This window comes from Nycticebus coucang, chromosome 15 (genome assembly GCF_027406575.1).
Source record: "Nycticebus coucang isolate mNycCou1 chromosome 15, mNycCou1.pri, whole genome shotgun sequence".
NCBI classification, from domain to species: Eukaryota; Metazoa; Chordata; class Mammalia; order Primates; family Lorisidae; genus Nycticebus; species Nycticebus coucang.
The window spans coordinates 20,248,323-20,274,641 of record NC_069794.1 but is presented as its reverse complement, the minus strand read 5'-3'; the positions used below and the strand labels follow the sequence as shown (position 1 = coordinate 20,274,641).

At 34.5% G+C, this 26,319-nt stretch overlaps 1 protein-coding gene across 2 annotated transcripts in view; it reads left to right on the top strand.

Moving 5' to 3' along the window:
* GPC5 (glypican 5) overlaps window positions 1-26,319 on the top strand; it is a 715,907-nt gene that overhangs the window by 478,577 nt on the left and 211,011 nt on the right. For both annotated transcript variants that reach the window (XM_053563555.1, XM_053563554.1), the window contains exon 6: window positions 11,277-11,397. In XM_053563555.1, coding sequence (XP_053419530.1) covers window positions 11,277-11,397 — 121 coding nt within the window. The remainder of the gene's footprint in view (window positions 1-11,276; window positions 11,398-26,319) is intronic.

The following is a 26,319-nucleotide window of genomic DNA, read 5'->3' as shown; positions in this document are numbered from 1 at the left end:
ACAACTTTTACAAAGAAGAGTGGGTAACCTAGGAGGGGTGCTCTTGTTTGGGGGGTAAAATTAGTTTCCCATGGCTAATAGCTGATATGATAAATTCCCACAAACTGAGTGACTTAAATCCACAGATATTTCTTCCGTTTTAGTCTAGGAGGTCAAAGTCGAAAATCAGTTTAATTGGGTCTCAATTAAAGTACCAAGAGAAGCAAACTCCGTTCCTTGCCTCTTCCAACTCTGACATTCCTAGGTTGGTGGCCTCACAACTGTCATGTCTGCCTCCCTGGGCCCGCTGCCTTCTCTGTTTCTGTCTGTTAAAGGACTGGTGAAGAACAGTAGAGGGTAAGGGAGAGAGTGACCCTTCTGAAAGGGATATAAGGTTGCTAGACACATGGAATCTCTAGGACATTGAGATCAGAAAATTATATTCCATTGGACTGTGGTGATCATCACAAATCCTGCATCTGCGTATTTTTTCATATGCTGAGTCAAATGTGTTTGCAGGGTAATTGTAATGATTAAGAATCCAAAAGTCCCTAGGCATGTGTAGTTCTATGGAACTACGTCCCGCTGTTCTCATGATAAAATTTGCCAAGAAATATCTGGAGAAGCAATTCTCTCCTATATGTAAATGGATGCAAATTAAATTTTGTTACGTATGTCCATCATTGTCCGAGGATCAATGGACAGTGAAATGTGACTGTAGTGTAGTTAAGGTGAGGCATGGACAGAAAGCTCCGTTGTGTTCTTACCTCCTTCTCTCCAGCCTCCTCTTTACAAAAACTATGATTTAAAATCTATCAGTTTTTATTTTGTGATTTAACAGACCTAAAAATAGAATTATTGAACAGGACTTTAATTTGGAATTGAAGAAGCTATTGACACTGTTATAGTCAAATTTTAATTTTTTTAAATGCTAATTACTGCGGGGTTGTTCTCATTAAGAAAAGATTACTGCAAATATTTTCAGACTTCACATCTCTTCCATGGGCTCAGGGACTCGATGTATTTGCTAAACTAGAAGTAAGCATAGGGAGAGAGTGTTTTGTGTGTGTGTGAGTGTGCACATGGGTTTATCCATGTGTGTGTCTGTACATATAAGTATATAAATTTTTGTTTAGTTCTTATGTGAATATACCTGGAACTTAAATATTCTAACTAAATTTTGGGGTGAAGCCTAAATAAAAGAAGAGCAGTCCAAGAGGTGTTCATAATACAAGCTATAAAAACCAGCTCTTGATACGTTTGATTGGCTGCCATTCCCAACCCCAAAATATATGGACCAGTTATCAAGACCATTCAATTCATACAGCATTGCTGATTGGACCTGACTTTAAGTCTGAAAATTACATCTGTAAAATTATTTCCTTTCTAAATAAAATACAGATTTTCAATCATGAAGAAAGAAAGAAGAAAATAATTTTATTAAATGTAGGCTCAATAAATCTATTAGAAAATACCTATTAAAATTTATGTCACCTTATGGCTGATATTTCCCTCACCTTGGTGTATGTTTGCTTGTAAATGGCTCAGCCGTGTTCCTATCTGCTGTGTGGTATAGCGGAGCAGCACAGTTCTTCAACCCAACCTTTACTTTGTGACTTCAGTCATTTTGACTCTGACAATTCTTTTTCTACTGAGCTTCAATACATTACCCAAACAATTTATTCTCTATGAGAGGTAACATAAAATATCAACTAAAAACAGACCCAGGGAAATAGTAACCATTTGCTTTTCTAAATACTCAAAGATTAAATTTTTCAGTAAGTCAGAAAACTAGGTCCCAGTACAATAACATCAGGCAGACAAATTAACATCATGTAACTTAATATCATGCAAAATTTCAGCAAAGCTTTCTATAAGAAAAGGTTGTGTGTACTTAGATCTTTTAAAAAAAGTTTTGAAATAGCTATTGAAGATTATTCTATTTTCATTATATTCTTCATTGTCACCTAGATTTGGAAATTTTGCTTAAGAGTTTAGAAATAGGAAGAAATGGCTGCTGACATAGGCATATACTATTCTTTTTAGCTAAGAAGACCTGTTTGATTCTAGGTTTTCTGTTGGGCTTCAATAAAAAGAAACTTAGGGATAAATTTTAGTCCGAAGGGGAGTGTCTCCTTCCTTTGGTCTCCTCATATAATTGTCACCTTCTTCCCTTTGTTATTCTGTCATTTTGCCTACATTTTATGGTGTCTGCATCTTTCTTATAAACTATTTTAAAAGTTTTTCTGGGAATACACAATGCGTAAGTTGAAAATGATGAAGTAAACATATGTCTTCATTTTGTTTTAAAAGATGCTGGGTTGGACTACATGACCTTTAAGGTCCTTTCTAGCTTTAAATTTATGTTACTGTCACTAAAGACAGACAAAAAAATATCTATTAGGCTACATAGGCCAAGAGCTGAATGCTGAATACTATTTTCCTGCTCTAGGTTTATTTCTTCTTGAAGGCAGAGTGCTAGATTCAGCAATCTGCTAAGGACTCTCACTGTCTTATGGTGATAAAACAAGAGAACGGATTGCTAACAAATAAAATCCCAGTTAAACTATCTTCTTACTATTAAGCATCAACAAAAAATAAGACATGGAAAACAGAAGAGTCAAATTATTTCTTTTTGTGGTACTCGTATAAATTAGGACAACTAAACTGAGCCTAATGAGTATAGCTAATTTTGTGAAATTAGTCATATTTGAATATTGTCACAATCTTGCTATCACATTAGCATTAATTGTACATGAAATTTATCCTGTATGAGTTTGCGAGTCCCCACTGAATCAGCTCTCAACACCTTCACAATAAACGACCCCTTTTTTGCTTCCAGGGAACTTTCAGATTCAGAGCAGGTGGCTGGGCCTCTGCATCACAGAAGAGCAGATCGTTTTTAAAGCTATTTCTATTTTTGCTGTTTGTGTGGATGAATTTAGAAGCTAGAAATTGTCCATACCATCGTTTGTTTTTGCAGGGACGTAGAGTCATTGAAAATACAGAAAATGCTCCATCCTTTGTACTGATAGTTTCCAAAGCTTACTAAAATAGTTTTCTTAAGGCCAACTGAATTTGAATAAAAACATAAATGTTAGAAAACAAGCTATGATTAGAGATGTTCTTGTGAGATAGGAATACTATTTTACTGTAATAAAATTTTTCTTCTGGAATAATAAAACATGAATTTTATGAAGTTCAAGGAACAATTGGTTTGCATTCAGGCAGCTACCAGATTTTTGTCTTTCCAGTGCTCTGTGTAGTGAGTTGAATAGAGAACTTCCAAAATTCTTGTCCACCAGGAACTTTAGAATGTGACTTTATTTGTAAATAGGGGTTTTGCTGATATATATAAAAAAATTGAAATAAGATTAGGGTGGGCCCTAAAACTTATAAGTGTCCTTATGGGAGGCAAAAAAGGACGGGCAGACACACTGAGAAAAAGGTCATGTAAAGACAAGTGTAGATATTGGAGTGAGGTAGGTAGAAATATGAAGAATGCCAAAATGTGGGGAGCCACCAGAAAATAGAATGAGGCACAGGAGACTTCTCCCCATGGGTCTTCAGAGGGGAATTTGGCCCTGTCCAAAGGGCCATCTTAAATTCAGATGTCTAGCTTTCAGAATTATGCGAGAATAATTTGTCCTTTTAACAAAGTTTGTGTTAATTTGTTACTGTGGCCTTAGGAAACTAGTATACTCTGTTATTCAGAAGTTCATTGTGATTTTATTATTTTCTATACTGGTATGAAGTACCTGAGTGTTTCATTTTAGTAGTATATTGGTCATCTTAGAATTATAGTATCTTTCAACTAAATTTAAAGAATGTTTTGATGCAGTCAGCAGTTTTTTTTTTTTTTAAGTGAAAACATATTATTGGTGTTGTCAATTATATTTGAAAAAAAATCTGTAAATGATTTAGGACTTTTGGAATTTTATAGTATTTCTAATAAAAATTAGTTTAATGAACTCTATACCCTAAATTATTTTGACTGATTTGTTTGCTCAAAATAGTATTTTAGTTATTGCTACTCAGATAATAGTTATCCTCTAAATAGCAATTTACTTGTATATATTGGTATCAAACACTGAAGTGAGACAGGAAATTAGGGCAAAGTGGTGATTATCAATCATCATAAATCTGTCAAAGATAAAACAGGAAACTAGTATAAGGATGGAAATGTGTATAGTCAGAAAGTGCAAGTTAGTGTGACATTCCAAAATTTATATAGCAGTAAATGTGACTGATTATTTATAGAATTGGTCCCTTGAAATTTGGACACTCACTTTAGCGCAAATGAGGGTAATTATGAAATAAACCAGAAATGTATCATCACTTGATTTGAATATGCATTTTACAAGGGTACATGTTAAATCTACTAAGTATAGAATATTAATGTCTTAACACAATAACCGAGAAAATGTAATGAAGGCCATGTTAACCAGTTTGATGAAAGTATTTCAAAATGTATATAAAACCATTACATTGTTCCCCATAATTACATTAATGTACACAGCAGTGATTTAATTTAAAAAAAGCATAAAAAAAATTAAAACTGTAAATTCAGAGCTTTAACTGTAATTAAGGTATATATCCTTTCTTGGTGAGATTGGAAAGGAGGATTAAGAGAAGGTTAAGGGAAGTACTACTGTTCACAGAGGCAAAAACTCATTTACAATGCTTTTTTCTTAGATGTTTTTGTAAAGGCAGCTTCCTAAAAACTACTGATTCTGCATGTGCAGTCACTTGGTTTTCATGGAGAAATGTTGTCTCTCAAGTTCACACAGCTATTTATTCTATAAACTGTCATGGAACTGCTTATCTGTGGTTCACCTGACTAAACCAGCATGCAGAGAAACATGCTTTGTCAAGTGAACAGTTAAAGTGAAGAGTGATTAATATCCATTCTTTTTTTTTTTTTTTTTTTGTAGAGACAGAGTACTGCCCTCGGGTAGAGTGCCGTGGCGTCACACGGCTCACAGCAACCTCTTAACTCTTGGGCTTACGTGATTCTCTTGCCTCAGCCTCCCAAGCAGCTGGGACTACAGGTGCCCGCCACAACACCCGGCTATTTTTTGGTTGCAGTTTGGCCGGGGCTGGGTTTGAACCCGCCACCCTCGGCATATGGGGCTGGCGCCCTACTCACTGAGCCACAGGCGCAGCCCTTAATATCCATTCTTAATGAGTTTTTGTTTTCTGAGTCTTTCTACACGTGCTCTTATTCAATTCATTGTGGTAGCATGGTAGAAATTCATTATGGTTGCTATACAAAGTATGACATTATCTTATTAAAATGAGATTTATCTTATCTTAGTAAAATAATGTGGTTGTGATTCATAGCTATCACAAAATATGATATTTTCAATATAAAATTAGTTATATATAAATAGCAATAAAGATCATAGGAAGGTCTCCATGAATTTCATTTATTTTGACTTCATTTTTAAGTTTAGAAGTATAGGTCTCAAATTTAGCTATTATTTATATATAATTATAAAGGCAAGTAAATGTTAGAGGTTAACTTACTAATAGTTTTATGGCTCAACCATTGAGGTAGATAGTGGTTGGATGATTTTGAATTGATTCTACAGATGTCTCCATTCTCTTCATCTCTCTTAAGCCTTCTGTCTACAATGAACACTTATTTCCATAGACCTGGCACGTGTAATATCAATACATGACTCCTTTCTGCTCTGACATTTCAAAGATTAGAACTCTCAACATAGAGGAAGGGGCTACTGAATGTGCACAAAGCAACATGCCAATACAGTGTCTGTGTCATGCACGTATTTAAGGAAGACTTACAAAAACCAGGTATCTATTACTAACTTACATCTTTATTACCAGAACCAGGAAAGGAGGCCCAGAAGTAGTTTGAAAGGAAAATTTGTTCTTATACAATGAGTTCATTGATGAATACATACCACATTCTTTCCAGACCTCCTTTTAACTCAATGTAGTAACATATTTACCAGAGCCAAAGATAAAACTAGTGTTTTATCTCCTAGAAATTGGGTGACTCAGGACTCTGGAAATGGAAGGAATTTTAATACTCAACCATATAACCAACTTATACAAAAAGTAGTAAATGAACAGCAAAAAAATTACAGTAAGAATAGCAACCACGCAGTCCCCATTGTTTATCTTTAAACTATAGACAGCAACAATGGTAAAAAGAGAAAGCCCTAATAATTTTCCTCATCTGGTATCAAGAATTTTTTTCTTACATTCTGTCCCGGTGAAATTATCAAAGATTTCTAAGACTCCTTTAACTGATTCGTATGGAAATCCAGGTCATATTCCAGATATTTCCCTCCCGAAATTCTATAAATGCACATGAATATACTGTAATTTTGATGTGAATCTGAACCAAATTCTGCTGTATTCTGAATAAAGTGAAATTAATCTCAACCAGTAGGGCATGGCATTAGTTCCAAATAGGAAATGTTGATAAAGTTGGGAGAAATGACTTCCTACTGACACACTGTCTATAGATTTATTAGCGCTTTCTTTAAATATTTTATATGTTCAACAGAGGGCAAACTGAAATCTTGTTAATCATCATTTTAATACATTTTTGTAGAATTTAAATGTATCAGTGCTTGCCTTTTTTCCTTGTTAATGAAAAATGAGAGGCACTTGGGGAGCGAGTCTTGGTGCTCAACTGCTGTCGTCCATTACCAGCTGCACTTAGAAGAAACAAGCCCAGATGGTGGGTCTATTACTTCTCAGACAAAAAAAAAAAAAATTGCCTCCCTCTCTCCCTCCCTCTTTTGTGTTCTGTTCCCTCCTTCTCATTGAAATGTGAACAATACTTCTATAGGGATCCTTGGAATGTTTTATCCATTACTTGGACATTTAGAGAAAAAAGGGAGTAATTAATGATTTATTAAAATTTCATCAAGGAAATTCAAATAAAAAGCCTTTGTCAGAAAAAAGTAATTATTTAATTTAGAAGCCATGTTTTTTGCATGCACGTTAGTACCTGCAGGGTGTAAGTTTTTATATTAAACTAGGATCTTAGAGTACCCATTTAGTGACTGAGAGAACATTTAGTGCATATTAAAATTATGTACATGTATCCTTTATTTATATGATGGTTTAATGAAAACTGTGGTAAACATATTAAGAAAAACAGCATAAGGAGTTTTTAACACAAGTGCTTTATTTAGGCTGACAATACATACAATGTAGTGAAATCTCAGATCTTACCTGCACAGCTTAATGCATTTTTTATCAACAAATTGAGCACTACCATGTAACCTGGATGAAAGTGAAAAAAACAAAACATAATATCGCCCCTATTCTAGACACTACTTTTTATGGTAATTTTAGAATATAATTGATAAGTATTTTGAATTTTAATGAATAAAATTTTAGAGTATATATCTTGTTTTTTCATTAAATGTTTAGTTTATAAGATTTGTCAATATTTTTGAATATAGTTGTAATTCATTATAATTCATTCTCATCGCTGTGTATTATTTTGTTATATAAATCTACTGTCATTTATTTGCCCACACTAATGTCATACGTGTGCCTTTGGGTTGCCCAGTTTGGGCTTACTGGGGCTTCTCTGAGCATTCTTGCACTTGTCTTTTGGTAAACAATGCTGGACATATACCTGGAATTGTAGGATCTGATTAATTTTAGCATGCATGTCAAATGGTGGTTTACATAAGTTTACATTTCCATCCACAATGGGAGATAGTCCCAATTGTGTCAAATCTTTGCTAACACTTGGTAACATCTGTCTTTATCATTTAAACCATTCATGTTTGTATATATTAAAAACACTATTGCATTGTAGGTCTTCTGAGCCTTATACAAATAGAAAAGAATAACTGATTTTATCAAATTATATTTCTTTTGAAGTATTTTAAATATCCTATCTTTCAGTATGTTTCCTTATCTAAGTGATTCTGATATTAATTAATAAAGTAGCTCAGAATGAGATTCTTGATCAATTTTAATTCCTGCCACTTAAAAGGAAGTTTTCCAGTTTGTAAATAAACCAAAATGTGAATCAATTAATAGCTTAATTGAAACGAAGAGATGTTTTTGTTTCCATTGCCTGCATCGTGACTTTATTTTCCAAGAAATGGGAAAACCGTATGGCAAACTTGCAGTCTGCTAGTTTCTTCTCCCCCGACAACAGCTTTTATGTCACTTTTTAGCTGGACGCTTGGAACTGTTTGTGGAGGTTTGGGAGGGGGGGGAAATGATATGTCTCTTCTTAATTGTAAACAGTGAAACCTTTGAAAGGTTATAATTAGAGGAAAATATGACATTTTGCAGCACGCTAATCGTATCTGTAACTTATACATGTATTAGTTTCAGGAGTTTGTATTAAATACTGTATTTTGGAGCTCATATTCCTAGGGGTTAAATCCTTGCTCCACACTTTGCAAATGGTGTTGCTTTGGGAAAGTTCCTGAACGTCTTCAGATCCCAGATTCCCAACCTGCAGACTGGGAAAAATATGAACACTATACAATGGCAGTCTGGGTCCTCCAAGAGATAGGTGTTGGAAGGGATTAAACACAAGAGAATTTTATTAGTGGACATCCCTAGGAGAGAAAATGAGAGGAAGCTGGGTAAGGCTGGAAAAGGTGTAGTTGGAGGAAAATCTGACCCGGCGGGAAGGAGCAATGGAAGCATTTAAGAGTGATGCACAGTCTGAGAAAGGTTAAGCAAGGGCTTGAGGGAATTCTGAGCCAAATTTGGTCCTTGGAGGAAACCTGTGCCTCCCAATGATGAACCTGCTGTAAGAACCTGCTGCACTTAGTCACCGACTAGTGGGCAGCCGCAGAAATAGATTTTAGAGTGAGGCAGCGATGAGCCTTGTCAGTTAAGCTTCCTGCGCTTGGATGTCTGTGAGGCACACTCTCATGCTCACCAAGGGCTGGGTATCCTGAAGATGAATTGACAAAATCCAAACGGGGTCAGACAAGGACTGAATCATAGCTATGCATTTCCCCATTTATTTATTCATCTTATTTGTCCCCATTATTAATATTTAATGTGGTAATAAAGGAACCATATATGCAATCTGCTTGGAATATTTAGACAGTAAAGAATAATGTAATAGTGCTGCAGAGATTTAAGAGATGCTTACTATACCGGTTATTTGATTTTTCCAAAATAAAGAATATTCTTACCTATTAACAACTCAAGTATCACTGTTTTCCTTCTACTATTTGTTATTGGTGTTTATTGCCAAATTCTTAATGGATACCAGAATAACTAAACTCTTAACTTCCTCCATGTCTGCACAAAAAAGTGACCTCAAAGTTGTTTGAAAAAGATTTATTGGGCAGCACCTCTGGCTCAAGGAGTAGGGCGCCGGTCCCACATGCCAGAGGTGGCGAGTTCAAACCCAGCCCTGGCCAAAAAAAAAAAAAAAAAAAAAGATTTATTAAGATTACTGTTTTTTATCGTGTCCATTGATACTATCAATGTCAAAGAGTTTCATCAATTATTATTTGAAAGATCTAATTGGGGATTATTTGATCTACTTTTGAAAATATGTCATTTGAAGTATGTAAATAATGTTGGGAAGAGCTAGATGTTCGTTCCTAGAAACTCCGTTTATGTGGCTGTATTCTCAAGAGTGGAATTTTCTTTTTTAATAAAAAACAAACATTTTTTTCATTACTATAGAAAATTCAGAAGTTACTTGTGGTTAGTTGTGATACTCTGCTTAACCATGGCAAAGTAAAATTATTGTAAAATAACGTGAATATTTTCGCTGGAAATTATTATGTTATTTAATGTAAGCAAACAAACACTGAGAGGAGTCTTAAACACAGAGGATGAGATCTTCAGGAGGCAGCCCTTGCTCTTCTTTTGAGACACTTGTACTCTACACTTTGGAAATAAAGGCCTGGTTATTCTCCCCTGCATGCACTGTCCCCAGGCCATCACCATTCTCCTTGATGGAATGTCATTCTTGGCCCTGAAGTTCTCACTGTACCGCCCTCGGTAGAGTGCCATGATGTCACACAGCTCACAGCAACCTCTAACTCTTAGGCTTACGCGATTGTCTTGCCTCAGCCTCCTGAGAAGCTGGGACTACAGGCGCCCGCCACAATGCCCAGCTATTTTTTTCTTGCAGTTTGGCCAGGGCTGGGTTTGAACCCGCTACCCTCGGCATATGGGGCCGGCGCCCTACTCACTGAGCCACAGGCGCCGCCAGGACTATCTTAAGTTATAACTCCTCCTTGAGCTTTTCCCTTATCTGAGTCCAAATGGAATTCTTCATATTCTGAATGTCCACTACCTGCGTTATCCTTACCTGGTACTTGGCATATGTGATTCCCTCCAGCTCCTCCCCTAGTGTTGCACCATAAGGAAAATAAAGGTATTTATGTTGGTGAAATTTATTAAATATTTTTAAAATATAGTAAAATATAATGAACACATGGACAAATGAATGGGGTAATTAGTATATTATATTCCTGGTGGAAAATGAGCATTCTGAGGACACGAATTGAGTTTTACACCTTTTTATAATCCTGCTCACCTAGTATAAACTTTGAATATAAAATTCACTTCATACATCTTTGTGAAGGATGAAAGTAAATCTTTTTTACTAATTCTAAGTCAGCATTATATGATTGTCGTTTGGGGAAGTTAGTGAACTTTCACATGGCTTTCACCAGCTGTGAAATCACCCTTTCATATACAGTATGATTTACTAGATCTTTGTTTAGGGGAGCTTTAGAGAAAGCAGATTGTTTTCTCTACTTACAAAAGATTTTGAAGATTGTAGTTGTTTATAAAGTTAATGATTTTAATTTGTGCCATCATTTATGTTTATGACTTTTACTTGAGAAGTTAAATATATATTTAAGAAACATACATGAATATTCCTTTTGTTAGCCCAATATTTAAAAAACAATATTAAGGCTTACCTACCTACTGTATAAAAAGGGAGTAAATTGACCCAGATGATATGGGTGCAGGTGTATGTATAATTCAGAAAGAATTGGGAACAAGATGAGATATGTATTAAATATTTCTAGCATAGTAGTAAACAATATCAAAACACAAGTAATGTTTGGTTGGTTCCTTTGAGAGAAAAACATTATTTTTAGAAGAGTCTATATTTTCATGATAAGTATTTTACCTGAAAAAAACATTGCAGCGGTGCCAATTTGCAGTTCAAGAAAAAAATGTATCAGTATAAGCTCTCAAAGGAGAAAATCCTGAGCTCAAATCTGTTCAAGCAGTTGTGGGAGAAGATATTCCAGCCTTGTTACTAAGTTGTATTTCACTTTTCACTTTGTTAGCTATGCTCAGCGTGTAGTTGGAAATGGAGTCAAAGCCCAATCTGGAAATCCTGAAGTCAGAGTCAAAGGAACTGACCCTGTGATAAATCAGATTATTGATAAACTGAGACATGTTATTCAGGTAAGTACTGATCCTACCTTTATTGGCATATTTGATAATAAATAAGTGGTCACTTTCCATTGTATTTCATAAATTTGTTAATTCTATCAGATAATCCTACTTAAAATTGAGTACTGTTATATATTATTTCTAGAGTTTTTGAAGTATCTAGTTGAGTGATTTCTGTACAGTGTCAATGTGTGTCAGAGTGATACTTTAACGGTGGGCAAGCTAGAGCTTCAGCATTTCAACATTGTGAATCTCGGATAACCTTCCTCCTCAATGAATAAGTTCTAAACACAGGAACTATTGTTTTTATGGGATATGTACATGATGAAAAGAGAATGGAAACCCTAATATAGATAATAAGAATGGAGCTGCCATATTAAGAAATGTACAATTGTAGGAAAACGTAGAAATACACATATCAGAGCATAGAAGATTCCGAAGGTATCTTCCAGGTAATTCTTTGAACCTGCCTATGAAGGTTGTTGCTGTGTTTTCAATAAAAGTTCAGAAATAGATGAATGATTTGCATTTTTAGTATTTATTTCCCATGTCACCTTTTACATATTATCAACATCATACTGATTTATAAAATATTCCTGTTTTATCTTTAATAATAGTGTTTAATCAAGTGAATGTATATTACTGATTTTAATACTTGATATATAAAGGATGAAAATACCTATCAAAAAATGTTATATTGAAATATTCTTCTAATTTGAACCAAATATTGTATTGCATGATGTGTGTACTACTCCTTATTGTGCAGTATTTGTTTTTAGGATAAGAAAAACTACTTTTGCTAGTTATTAGTCATTTTATAGCAATTTATAATTGTGCCTATGTTTTCACTTCTTTCTAAGCAAAGTTTATTTATAGCATTGAGTGTCAGAAACAGTCCCTAAAACTAGTGAGTTTTTATGGCATACAAAGTACTGGAAATGTATGTAGTTCACATAAGCAAGGTCAAAAGTTGTGTTTCTTCAGGGCCAGTTCTTAGGTTTCCATTTTCACCAGGGTCCCTCTATCTCCAGGGAAGGGTAAGTAAGAAGGGCATAGGGCTGGCAGCCAATGCCATGGATTTCTCCCTTCCAGAAGGCAATCATGCTACTTTGCTTGTTTTTCCATTAGTCCATTGTGAAAATGCAAGACCAAAAATGGATTCTATTGAGAAAAGTATACAAGAAAAGTGGTATCATGATTATTAATGAATTAAACCTCACTCTCTCTAGCAAGTTGGTCCAGGTGGCCCCTCATGGCATACTCTACCATAGCACGCTCTGTGTATCTAGATGACGTGAAAACTGGTGTGTAACTATGAATAAAACCAGAAGAGCTTAGCATAAGTCCACTCCTCCTGTGGAGACAGCAAAATCCTACTGGTCTCTCTCCATGGTGGGATGCACATTCCCCACCAAGTGCAAGAAGGAAAAATAGAATTAAAGTGCATAATTATTCTCATTCTTTATATAGTTTTTGATTGTGAAAGAGTATATGAAATACATAATGTATTAGTGAAATATCACATGTATATATTTTATTAATGCATAAATATATATCGAATAAACTTAATAAGCTTATGTTCGAACTGTTTTTTCAGGATATGTACATGATGAAAAGAGAATGGACACCCCATTTTAGATAACAAGGATGGAGCTTTTTGATAAGAAGTGTTCAATTATAGGAAAACATAGACATACAAAGAACTACATAGATACCTCAAATGTAGAGGTTTATTTAAAAGAACAACAACAACAACAAACCCTTAGGAGAAAGGGTCACTGATTTTTTTTTGCCCATTCAGCCAAAAAAACAAAAAACATGGAAGCTCTAAGGAAAAAACTGTTAACTGACTTTCTGAGAACACTGGCAATTCATCCAGTTTTTTTTTTTTTTAAATCCCCAACTATCTCTACTTACTATCTAAGCATTCCTCTCCAATTTTACTTCACCTCAGTAAAAAGAAAGGAAAAAAGAGAAGGAGGGATTCTGCCAGTCCCTAATAACATGCCATACTCTGAACTGTTCTAGGAAATTCACCAGCATCAGGACCAGCAGCCTCAATCTGTCTGTGCTGTTTGTTTGCATGTTTATGCAAATATTAAGCTCCTATTACAACCAGACTGTTTCACAACCTGACAACTCAGTATGCAAAACCCAACTGAGAGCAATATTTAAATGTTTTCCTAAATAAAACAAAAGAAAAAATCTGAACCAAACCAAACCAAAATCATCCCCCTTTTCTTGTTTCATATGTTTCAAATATATGGCCTTTTCAGGGTGGCAGAGGGAAATCATCCAGCTTTTCATTTTTAGCTCCTGTGTTAAGTCGAGTCCTATTCTTTCATCTTTCTAGGAGTGTGCAGCTGTCCAATTATTCATGCTTAGGTTTCATTCCAGGGTTACAAGAGAATATCAAATACAATGCTTCCTTTGAGGTCTATCTTTAAAGTCTACTAGGATGATATGATTGAAATTTAGATTTTTATAGAAGATAGCAGAAAGTCGTATTTCACACAAGTGTCACTAAAATATTCCCCTTTAATGTCTTAGAACATCTTCTTTCATAAGCCAGCCCTCCTGGAGATGAGGAGGATTTATTTTTTTCCTGCCAGACTTCTGACTACTGATAATGTGTGTGTGTCCTGGCGGGAGTAGTGATTGTACTGCACAGTAGTTAGGGTGCTAACAGGACCCATCAACGTTAGCTGGGGAAAGATTCAGAAGATTCTCTGAATTGTCCCAATTATTTGTGGAGTAGTGTGAGCCAAAGAAGGAGAAGATTTAGGAAGATACTCCCAAATCTAATCTGTAGATTTAGAAAATCACTTCCCAGTATTTGTTTTGTTTTGTTTTTTTTTTCGTAGAGACAGAGTCTCACTTTATGGCCCTCGGTAGAGTGCCATGGCATCACACAGCTCACAGCAACCTCCAACTCCTGGGCTTAAGCGATTCTCTTGCCTCAGCCTCCCGAGTAGCTGGGACTACAGGCGCCCGCCACAACGCCCAGCTATTTTTTGGTTGCAGTTCAGCCGGGCCGGGTTTGAACCCACCACCCTCGGTACATGGGGCCAGCTCCTTACTGACTGAGCCACAGGCGCTGCCCCTCTTCCCAGTATTTGAATAAAGTTTACTTAATTGTTTATTGAAATGATTATTAAATGAATTTAACTTTGTACTATAAAAAATGCCATCTCTCACCATAGGGATAAACAAATGTTCCTTTTCTCCATTTTTCCTATTGTTGCCCATGTATTAGTATATGGAGATATGTCAACTGTAATTATTAGCAAATATTTTCTCTGTACTTTAGCCCCCAAACCATTTTCTGGGCCTGCCATTGATCTGAAGCTCATTTCTAACCTGAAACCTCTGCATTCTATTCATTAAACAAGTAGATAGAGATTTCACTTTGGAAAATGCCACTTTTTAATGTCTTAATAAATAATTTATTCAAAATATTCCATAACGCCTCAATGTTCTCAACGCCTGTTGAGTTTCTGGTTCTGTACAGGGACTGAGGTTAAAGACGTAAATAAAGACAAAAGCTTGCTCTCATGGAATTTACAATCTGACAAAAAGCAAATGAACAAATAAATAAAAATGTAACTATAATTTGCAAATGGCATAAACAAAACCAAATAGGATGAGGTAAGGAAAGGTACTTAAGAACAGCGTGCTGGCAGACTCCACTTGAAGAGGGGTGATTGGTTGATACTGAATGAGGAATAGAAAGGAATCATACGAAAAGCTGGGAGACCTGTGTCTGGGTCAGAAGGTATAATATGTACAAAGGGCCTGTGGCAGGAATAAGTTTATTTTATTCGAAAAACAGAAAGCCATGTGGCTAAAAGAGGATGAGTAAAGAGAAACATAAATCATATTTTAGGGAATCTGGTAATCCCTGGTGAAGAGTTTGTGGTTAATCCAAAGTGGAATAGAGACCCATTTAACAAATTTAGGCAGAGAATGATACAATTTATTTTATGTTTTATAAAATTTGTTTTGACTTAACTGTAGAAAATGAACCTGGGGTACAAGAATGGGTGAAGAAAGTAACACAGGCAGAAGACCATCATGATTGGTAGGAAAACAAAATTAGGGTCATGGGGTCCATGTGGTTTTGTGATATGAACAACAGATAACAAATACATTTCATTGGTATTAAATATTTGGCCATGTGATTGTTAGGGCTGACATATTGTTCTATCATCCGGAAGGATCATAATGTTATTAAATCCAATCACCTAACATTGAACATTTAAGTTATTCACAGTTTTTCATGATAGTGCAGACTGCTAACAGGAATAGCAATAGATGTAAAATGTTTTTGGCATTTTGTTTTCCTTGTGGTACATTCCAGTTATAACTAACAACATGCTCATTAATAATTTTAAGTATTTTGATAAGTATTGACAAATTTTTCTCAAGGAAAAGTATAGCCATTGATACCTGAAGCACACAGAACGTGTTGGCTTACTCTGAATGTTAAGATTGCTGGTGGGAGGTCGTCGTGATCAACAGTCACCTGTGGTATACAGGAGCATTATGTTACAGACCAAAGTAGGAGCCCTCTAGGATCGTTAGCCTAAGCTTAGTGTCATGTGGGAGTACTCTAAGGATGACCAGAAGAAATATGTTAGTTAGAAGACAATTTATAAAAATTTCATGGCTTCCTAGAGAGAGGTCATAACATAAACAATCTTAACTTTGTTTTATCATTTAGGACATATATTTATGTTCTACCCCTGCAAAAAGAGTGTTGACAAGAATGCTCTGCTATAAATAGAGACCTGTGGATTATAGCTTGATCCTCAAGGAATATCTCTGGAACTTCAGTTTCCTCATGTCCTCTGAAAATCCTTCTGAATTGAGAATAGGAATCTTGAGAAAAGAGGGGAGTCACCCTTTCAACCTGTGATTTTGACAGCTTTTACTAGACCTGCCATTTTGAAAACTCTCAGAGGTAACTTCCCAGGAGTTTCCTAGATTCCAATGCCTATTTAGACAATGTTTGTCCCTTCAAAGTTTACCTGTGATAAATATGGTATAGCCAGTGGCCAGTAAAGAAATTCCGAGTGGGAAGAATTTTGCTAACGTGTTAACAATAATGTTCTTAGATGTTTGTATCCGACTGAGTTGCCCTTTGTCATTATAGGTTGAAAACAACACTTGATTCTTTTTAGTATTGCTGACTGATTTTTTTAAAATTCAGATTTGCTCTCAAAGAAAACTTATTTTGAAACTTCATATTTTGTTTGTGCAGGGCAAAATTGTCAACAAAAATGTCACAGTTATGCAGCAATTTATCTTGAAACAGTAAATGACATCTATCATTTCTCAAAGAAAATGATGTCAGCAGGTAAAATCTTAAATGCAGAGCACTGTGAGTTATGAATTATAATGCCCCACTACTTAGAAATTAATTTACCTACTTTCGATGTGAAACATAAAAAGAAATATCACAGAAATTTTCTATATTCATTTTATTTGAAAACCAATAAATGTTATAATGTTGTTAAAAGTGGTAGATTTAGGTAGCATTTTAGTTCCTCAAACCAAACAGTTCCTATTATGTATATGAATATGAAGTTTCTATTAGAAACTCATTTTATAGAGACTAAAACTTATTTACAGAATGTATTCATACATAAGATGCATTTGATTTTTAAATGGGAGGAAAGCAATAATCATGACCATAGCTTAAAACCACAACATAAGTAGATATTTTATAATATGTATTCTAATAATCGTAATTTACCAGATTCAGGCAGAGATGAGAGACACTCTTATTTTATGTGGGAAAACACTGGGCTAAATTGCCTCTGACTCTTTTCACTCTGTCTCTGGAATGCCATTGTGATAAATAGTAACTTTAGAGCTGTGATAGACTGAGAAGAGGCTTTAACTTAAATTTCAATGGATGATTATAAGGGTAGTGTTTGCATACACACAAATGGACCTGCACCTTTCTCCACTCAAAATTGATTCAAGATGGACAAAAGACCTAAATTTAAGGCATGAAATGATAAAAATCCTTAAAGAATAGGAAAAACAGTTTACGATATTGGCCTGGGCAAAGACTTTATGACTTCCATGAAACTGCAACAATAACAAAAATAAACAAGTGGGACTTAATGAAGCTGAAAAGTTCTGTACAGCTAAGGAGATAACAACCAAAGCAAATAGACAACCTACACAATGCTTATTTTGAATCAGACAAAAGCTTGATAACTAGGATCTATAAAGAACTCAAATTAATCCACATGAAAAAAAGCCAACAATCCCATGTATCAATGGCCAAGAAAGAAGACAGACAAATGGCTAGCAAACATATGAAAAACATGTCATTGTCCCTAATTATTAAAGAAATGCAAATCAAAACCACCCTGAGATACCATCTAACCCCAGCAAGAATGGCCCACATCATAAAATCTCAAACCTGCAGATGCTGGCGTGGATGTGGAGAGAAAGGAACTCTTTTACACTGCTGGTGGGACTGCAAACTAGTACAACCTTTCTGAAAGGAAGAACCCAAGCTAGACCTCCCATTTGATCCTGCAATCCCATTACTGGGCATCTATCCAGAAGGAAAAAAACAAACAAAAAAAAAAAAACCTTTATTATAAAGATACTTGTGCTAGGCTGTTTATCACAGCCCAATTTACAATTGCCAAAAAGTGGAAACAGCCTAAATGCCCACCAACCTAGGAATGGATTAACAAACTGTGGTATATGTATACCATGGAATACTATTCAGCCATTAAAAAAGATGGAGACTTTACATCCTTTCTATTAACCTGGATGGAAGTGGAACACATTATTCTTAGCAAAGCATCACAAGAATGGAGAAGCAAGAATCCTATGTAGTCAATTTTGATATGAGGACAATTAATGACCTAGAACACAGCGGGGGGTGGAGGAAGGGGAGAGCAGAGAGAGAGAGAGAAGGAGGGGGGTGGGGGAAAGGAGAAGCAGAGAGGGGGAAGGAGGGAGGGGGTGGGAGAAGGAAGAGCAGAGAGAGGAAAAGGGGAGGGATGTGGGTTCTCCCCGTGTGACACATCTTTTGGGGGCAAGACACAAGTATAAGAGGGACTTTACTTAACAAATGAAATCAGCATAAACTGGTTTCTGGTCCCCTAATGAATCCACAACAATAATTAAAAAAAGAGTTTTATAAGGTATTAGTATCTCAAAGTTCCTGAAATCTGAAAACTGTCTTGGATTTTTTTCATGAAATAGTTTACTATAAAACACATTTTAGAATCACTTTTTCCTATTGTTAACAGCTTGCAACAGTGATACAGAACCAGTTCACCATATTGATTAGTCAATTGCTAATTGCAGATTTTTTGATCAGGGCATGTCAGTTGATCCTGGGAACTTCCTTTCCATGGCAGACTTCTTCCCTTGTTCAGAGAATTTGCCACAGCCCTCTGACTCCTTCCCTTTCATCTCCATCACATCCCAATGCCATGGACCCAGGCGTATGACATTAATATTCCAGAAAAAAACTGACATATTTTAAAATTCTTTAAATTTTTAAATTTCAGATTTAAAAGGGTACATATGATTCGGTTACATTGCTTGCTTTATAAGGTAAAGTCCCAGCTGCAGTTGAGTCCTGCACCCAGTTCATTTTGTCATAAGGACGTTTACACTCAAACGTTTATAGCAGCTCAATTCGTGATCACAAAGATGTGGAAGCAGCCCCACTGCCCATCAACCTATAGATTCAATGGAATGAGTTAATAAACTGTGGTGTATGGACACCACAGCATACTATTCAGCCATAAAAAGTGGAAGACTTTGCATTATTTGTAAGACAGACACTTTCGATTTTGAATTAGCATTATAGTAGTGACCAAAACACGTTTTGTTAATTAATTATTTATTTATTTATTTTTGGTTCAGAAGGAACTATTTTAAATGCGCTCAATAACATTAGGTGGTCATCTAATTTAGATGTTGTTAGATTTTTTTGGTCTGAGAAATGGAAGACTGCTTTCCGGACGGTTTCACTGATTTCGCTATTAAACATTTCATTTGAAAAAAATCAATTGTCAGCAGAAAACAGCCATTTCAATTAATGTACAGTCAGGTAGCAACAAAAGTTTAAGAACTCTTTTTGAAGGTACTGGAATTGAGATTGGCCATTGGTAGTTTCTTTTGTATTATTCGAAGAATATGTATTCGTTATTTAGGCTATGAGAACAAACTTCTAGCCAAATGTAGAAAGCTAAAAGCTCTATCCATTAGTTGCTTAAAATGGTTCAAAATGTGGTTTCTTTCACAAAATGAGATTGCTGATTAAATTCATATTTATTTTTAAAATTAATGTCACTGAGACTTAAATTCTCTTAGAAATTATACATTTTAAAGGTCAATGTACACAATTAGTTGTTGTGTTTTAAATTGCACACAAAATTTATGGATACTGTGTATTATAAACAACTATAACAGGTGAGAAAAATGCGTTTGACAATTACTAAACATAATTATTTTTTCAATAACTTCCAAGATTAAAAAATAGAGTGATTTTTTTTCTGTCTCAAGAAACATACTTACCCCTCTACAGAGCTGTTATCTATAGTTGCCGCCTCGCATTCCTCTGTTAGACTCACTGTACAACACACTGCTGTGGGTTTTATATACCCATTACCTTGTTGAAATACTCTAGTTATGATTTGCGGCAGTATCCAATAGACAATTAGCAGTCTTGGTAGACTGACCATGTCAATACCCATTTAAAGCCGTTTACTAATCACTATACTATTATAAAAATGTGCAGTCTTTCAGATTTTTGGTAAAATGTGGAAATTTGGCCACATATATATTTCTTTTTTTTCTAAAACCTCTCTAAACTGGATATAAGTAAACATCGACATATTGACTACCAGGAAAAAGAAAAGTCCAATGTGATTTTCAGAATATTCAAAGTGTATAAAAGAATGGATGTTAACACGCACAGCAGAAGTTGCAGTTCAGATACAGGCAGAGAGATTAGCTCCTAAGAAGTGAGGCAATTCATCTAGCGACACCTGGAGGTCATGGACCTTTGTGAAGGACAGGAACGGAGTGCATGACAAGATGCATGAGAATTGTTTAATTCCTTTGGTCAACATTACACCCCAGGTAATTCTGGCAGTCTGGATGGATAATTTCTCAGCAAAAAAAAAAAAAGTACCAGGAAGGTTCCCAGCTCATTCCTCTAGCCAGAAAAGAGAACAGAAAACCACAGAAGGAAATAGGGGAACTAAGTGAAAATCCACATTGACCTGCCTGTTTCAGAGTGCTGGCATATCGTACACACTGCCCATGCAGAAAATGAGGTGACTCTGCTTTGGAACAACTGATCAATTCTAGACCCTGTAATTATTTACTGATTGGGCTTCTACCTGTTGAGAAGGCAACTTGACGTCTAATTGAATGATGGTGAAATCCTCTCTTATACCCTATTAGTGTACAATAATTTCCAGCTGGCCTTTAATGCTAACATCAATGGATAATTAACGATCACTGTACATTACAGGAAAATCTGAAGAATGTAAAAGCAAAAGGAAAAAACAAAAAATGTAAACAAATGAACAAATGTAAACAAGAGAATGTGTATAAAAGAAAACACCCAAAAGCTGCATGAATAATCACACAAAGAAAGAGCACATTGTATTCTTAAAACAATAAAAATTGCTTCTAAAGGATCACTTAGAAATTTTTTAAAGCTCCAGAAGACCAAAAATATATAAAAATAAGTAATTCAATAGAAGCAGTTGAAAGTGAAGTCAAGGAATTATTACCAAAAATAGTAACAAAAAAAAAAAAAAGAGAGAGAGAAGGTAATAAGAAATAAAATGATGAAGGTAATAACTGAAATTTCCTAATAAGAATCTCAGAGGACAAAAGTAAACTAATAAATAAAATAAATTTATCAAATAAATAATGCACCAATTATTTTCAGAAAAGTCATGACTCCATATTCAACCCATATTGAAACACGCGTGTGTATAGATACACACACATGCAAGTAAAGAAATCATTGTGAAATTCCTGAATGGTGATAATGAAGGGAAGATGTTAAAATTTTCCATAGAAAGAAACCAAAGAAATAAAATATATTTACTAAAAGTAATGTGATCAGCTGTGTAACTGTATCTCAGCAGGACCACTAGAAGACGAAGTTTAAACAATGCATTCTAACCATGAGGCAAATGATTTCTGATCTGAAATTATATACCCAGCTACATTACCAACCATCAGTGCGAAGGAAGATAAAAGCAATTTTCAAATAGGTAAGGTTATTCAAATGTATCTTTCATAAAGCATTTTACATAAAGATGCGGACAAAAGAAGTAACCAAGAAATGAACAGACGTAGGATTGAATACATAAGAATGGAGGAAAAGATGACTGTTTGTGAGAGGACATTTTCTAAGCCAAAAAGAAAAAAAACAATAACTTCAAGTAATTTGTTTGAATGTGTGGAAAAGATATTGCTAAGCCTCTGGCAGATCTGCTAGAGCATTCAAGGAAAAAGGAAATAAATATGTAGAAAGATGTGACAGATACAAGGAAAACTATGCAAGTTAATGGATATCATGGAAGTTATAAATTATCGTATATCAAAAAGGTTTACAAGAAAGGAAATATAACCATAGTGAATTTTTACCATGAAAGTGAACATTGTTTTTGTGGGCGCAATTAATACTTCCTAAAACTCTTAAGAGTTGGTTAGAAAAAAATGGATGAAGGGACTTGGTGGTGTTATAAAAAATCATTAAACACTGCCAAGAATTGATGAATCAAGAAATAGACTGTCTATTAAATGTAAATTATTTAGACAGGTAAGGTTAATGCCAGAATGATGTATCAGGTTAATCATGACTGTCTCCGGGGATGGGAAACATGGTGTATAAAGAGCTTGGGCATAGTACTGCTGTATGTTTTAATATGAAACTTTGGTATTACTATAATAGATTACTTATTATATATATGCAATTACTCTAATAAATATACACATAAGTTTTGAAAGCTAAAAGCAAAATACGCATCATGGTTTATATGGACCTGCCTTCAATCTATGAACCCTGTCTTCTATCTCTCCAGCCTCATCTGATAATTTCCCTCATGTGCACAAAGGCCTTTTGTACTCTTCCCGCATAAACAGTCATCTTTTTTCCAATTCTTTCAATAGTCTAGATTATTAATTTCTGGGTGTTTCATTTTGTCCTTTTAAAAGAAAACTTGTTATTTTTACTTGGAAAACACCAATTATATCTTTTTTCTCTGTAGCCCTTAGTCATTGGTTATGTCTCGGTTTCACCCAACAGTGAACATGTGTCCTCCTGTGCTCTGGGCAGTCTGCAGCTGACTTCTAAGAGTACTTCTGAGGAGGAGAAAGTTGAAGACACTGAAAGGCCAGGGGGTGATATCAACAGTCAACTATATTATTCTGCACCCATTTTTTATACGCAGTTATCTAGATGATTTTACTATTCTTGCTTATTTCTGATTCTAAACTTTGTCTACCCTGTTGGATTTCAGTATGTTAATCCATATCTCACAAAGTTGGCTAATTTTTCAGTCTCATGTTGGCTGATCTTTTTGTTTGGACTAAATGGTTTAGAGAAACCCCTTCTCTGGCCTTTTCTGGGTATTAAGTTTACAGTTCTGCCACCCTCCATTAAATTCTGAATTCCTAGGGTAATAGTAGTTCACAAGGCTCCCCAAACAACCCAGGTTTTCTATTGTTATCTAAGATTTTCTGGACTAGTTGCAGTCTTCTGTGGACACCCGTCACAACTGGGCTCCAGTTACCACAATGTCTGCATGAAAATAAAATCAATCTAAGGATCTCTTGTAGCATTCACAGTCTTTTGCCATACATAGTTTTTGAGTGGCTCACGCGTTTTCTCAGCTTTCTGCAGGTATACTACGAGTCCATAATGCTTTGCAGACTCCATAAATGTGCTCTGTAATTACTTGAATGTCAGTTTATGAATGTCCTTTAGGACGTAATTTGTCATAGCAGAGTGGTTCCTGGGTTTATTTCTTGCAGTTCCGTAGCACTTAACCAGATGGCCCCCTATAGTTTTGAAGCAGTTAATGCACCTTGAAAGGAGGCTGACTTATGAGAGGCTCTGGCTGCGGAGGATCAGAAGGAAAATTTCTTAGGCATGGAATATTGACAGAGTGAAATAACTACTATATAAAGTGTCATCAAAAGATAAACTAAGTATATTAAAATGTGCATGATAATAACCAAGCCTTATGAATATGTTTTTAATTTATCTGTTTCATGTTGATATAATGAAAACTTAATCAGTTTCATTAGAATAAAGCAAATCATGAATTTTACATTAATGAGTGTGAATAGGCATTTATATCCCTGTCTACAAAGCAGGTCAGTAACTATTTTTGAAGATGACCATTTTGAAATTTTATATCTGGAAATATATTATCAAATCAAGCCTGAAACTCATTGAACAGTTGGTAAAATCTAATTTAACTTCCTTTAATACTCCTTTTCTTTTAATCCTATAAAAGCAAATGAGCTTGTCTGCTTTTAATTACATGAAAGTCCAATTTAAATTTATAGGATATATATAACAAAACAAGATAGTTGTTAAATTCACTCTATCCTAGTGACTTTCTATTGTATACATTCATTTTTAATTTAAATAGGAAAATTTTTTAAAATTTTATAAAATAATTACATCATCCAAGAAGACGGATAAAATTTTAGGAAAGAATATTATCTAAAGGCACTTAATAGATCTTGAAATTAAGACCCTAATCATAAAGGTTTTAAAAATATTTAATTTGTACCCACTGTATGCAGAGCTTAAATTTTATAATTTCCATTTTTAAAAATAAGTGAAATGTACCTCAAACATATCAAAGCAAGTTATTCATGTTTAATTCTGATTTAAATAACTCAATTGTTTTTATTAATGGGATTTAAATAGAAAAATTACTGCATATCATCTATGAACACAGAAGCCTTACTATGCTAGAATACTAATTTCAATGTCTGGTTCACAAACATGCTCATAAGTAGTAGATTTTTGTCATGTTTCTATGCTAATTCATTGAAGGATAATATTTTAACTCTTCTTAAAAAAATTTATCTGACATTTTCAAATTTGTATCTAAATCTATAAATACATTTTTTGAATTTGCAATAAGAGAAAAATTTTAAGTTGTTATCTATTTAAAACAAACATTTACATATGATGCCATTGTAATGTCTTTGACTACATCTCCATTTGTCATAGGATATAAAAAGATTCAAAATATACTACTTTTTGAATCAATGAATGGAATTCATAATTACTTTGATCACTGTGTTTAAAAATTTAAACAGACAAGTAAAGTAAATTTTCTTAATTATCATATACTAGCGAAACTAATTATAATCATTCTGAAGACAAATGGTATGCTTTTAATCTTGGGTTATAATTTTAAAATTCTCATATATTTCATTTGTCCATCTATTAATTTATTGAACAAATACTAATTTACTACCCACTAAATGCCAAGTATTAAGATAGATAAAGGGAGAGAAAAAAACATGATAAAAGGAGGATATTGATGAAAGAGATTATATTCTGGAAACAATGCATATTTTTCCATTATGAACTAGTCCACTTGTTATGTATGTGATAGGAAAGGCTGAAAATAACCTCTTTATTCATCAAATACTATTGAGGTTGTATGATGGATCAGGAACACTCCTAAGTATTAGGCACATAAACTTGACTAGGACTGTACCAGCTTGCAACAAAAACAAACCAACAAAAAACATTTCCATGGTAAACAAGTTAAGGAAGAATTCACTCTGTAGGTCTTATAGTTTGTAGCAAAATGCCTGTGATCGCCTCAGAGAATTAGGCACAATTCTGGGACCAAGGAGATATTTTGTTGAGATTGAATATAAATAAACTGGCAGAGATTATGTAATGAAATATTGTGATACCATTTACTTAAATTAGAATGTATTTATAATTAGTTTTAAAAGATTTTTGACTTGTACATTCTAGATGTGATGACTGGACAACAAACATGTTGAATGACGATACGTTTGTCAGCTATTGCCACAATGATTTGCCTAAAAAATCAATGAATACATTATGTAATATATCAATACACATTTTTGTTGTTGTTGATAACCTATGGGCTGTTGCAATGCAGCTGATTTAGGCTGGACATCACTAGCATTGTCTTAAAGCTACAGATCATGTTCCGATTTGTTGCACATATGTGTTAACCTCCTCCCGCAGTACCTAAAACATGTTATTGTAGGGAAAAAGCCAGGAGTGCAAGCTTACCTGTACAAAAACTTGCCAAGCTTCTTGTACTAAATCCTCTAAGATACGTCTTTGGGCAAATCAAACTCATACAATGAAGACCAGCATCAACAAGTGGTAAATTATATCCCACCCTTAGAGATGGAGATAGGGGAGAGAGTGAAAATTTGCCAGAAAATGATCTAATCTACCAAAATCTCCTTGAAGATTTTAACATAATGAAATCAGCATTGTTTTTGGTTGTCTTAATAAGGTTTAATATGGATGCAGTACATGGTGCAGTTTAAAGGTACTGTTTGAACTATTTTTCCCTATCTAAAAGCTTTCCATGTATTTCCACCATGATTATCATGATTATATTTTTTATGATCCATCTTTGTGTACAAATCCAAGAACTTTATATTTAGACTGCATTAAATAAGGAAAGACACATCCACTTAAATCATCATATAAGAAATATTTCTCAATATTTTTAGTTCTTGTGCTATTGCTAATACTTCCATGGAAAAATACTTGGTATCATAGAAGCTATTTCTAAGTCAGATGTTGATTTACATTAATGAATTGCAAGAATCAGACTAAATTGTTAACAGAGAAATTACATTCAAAATGTTAGTCTTAGCTATAAATGA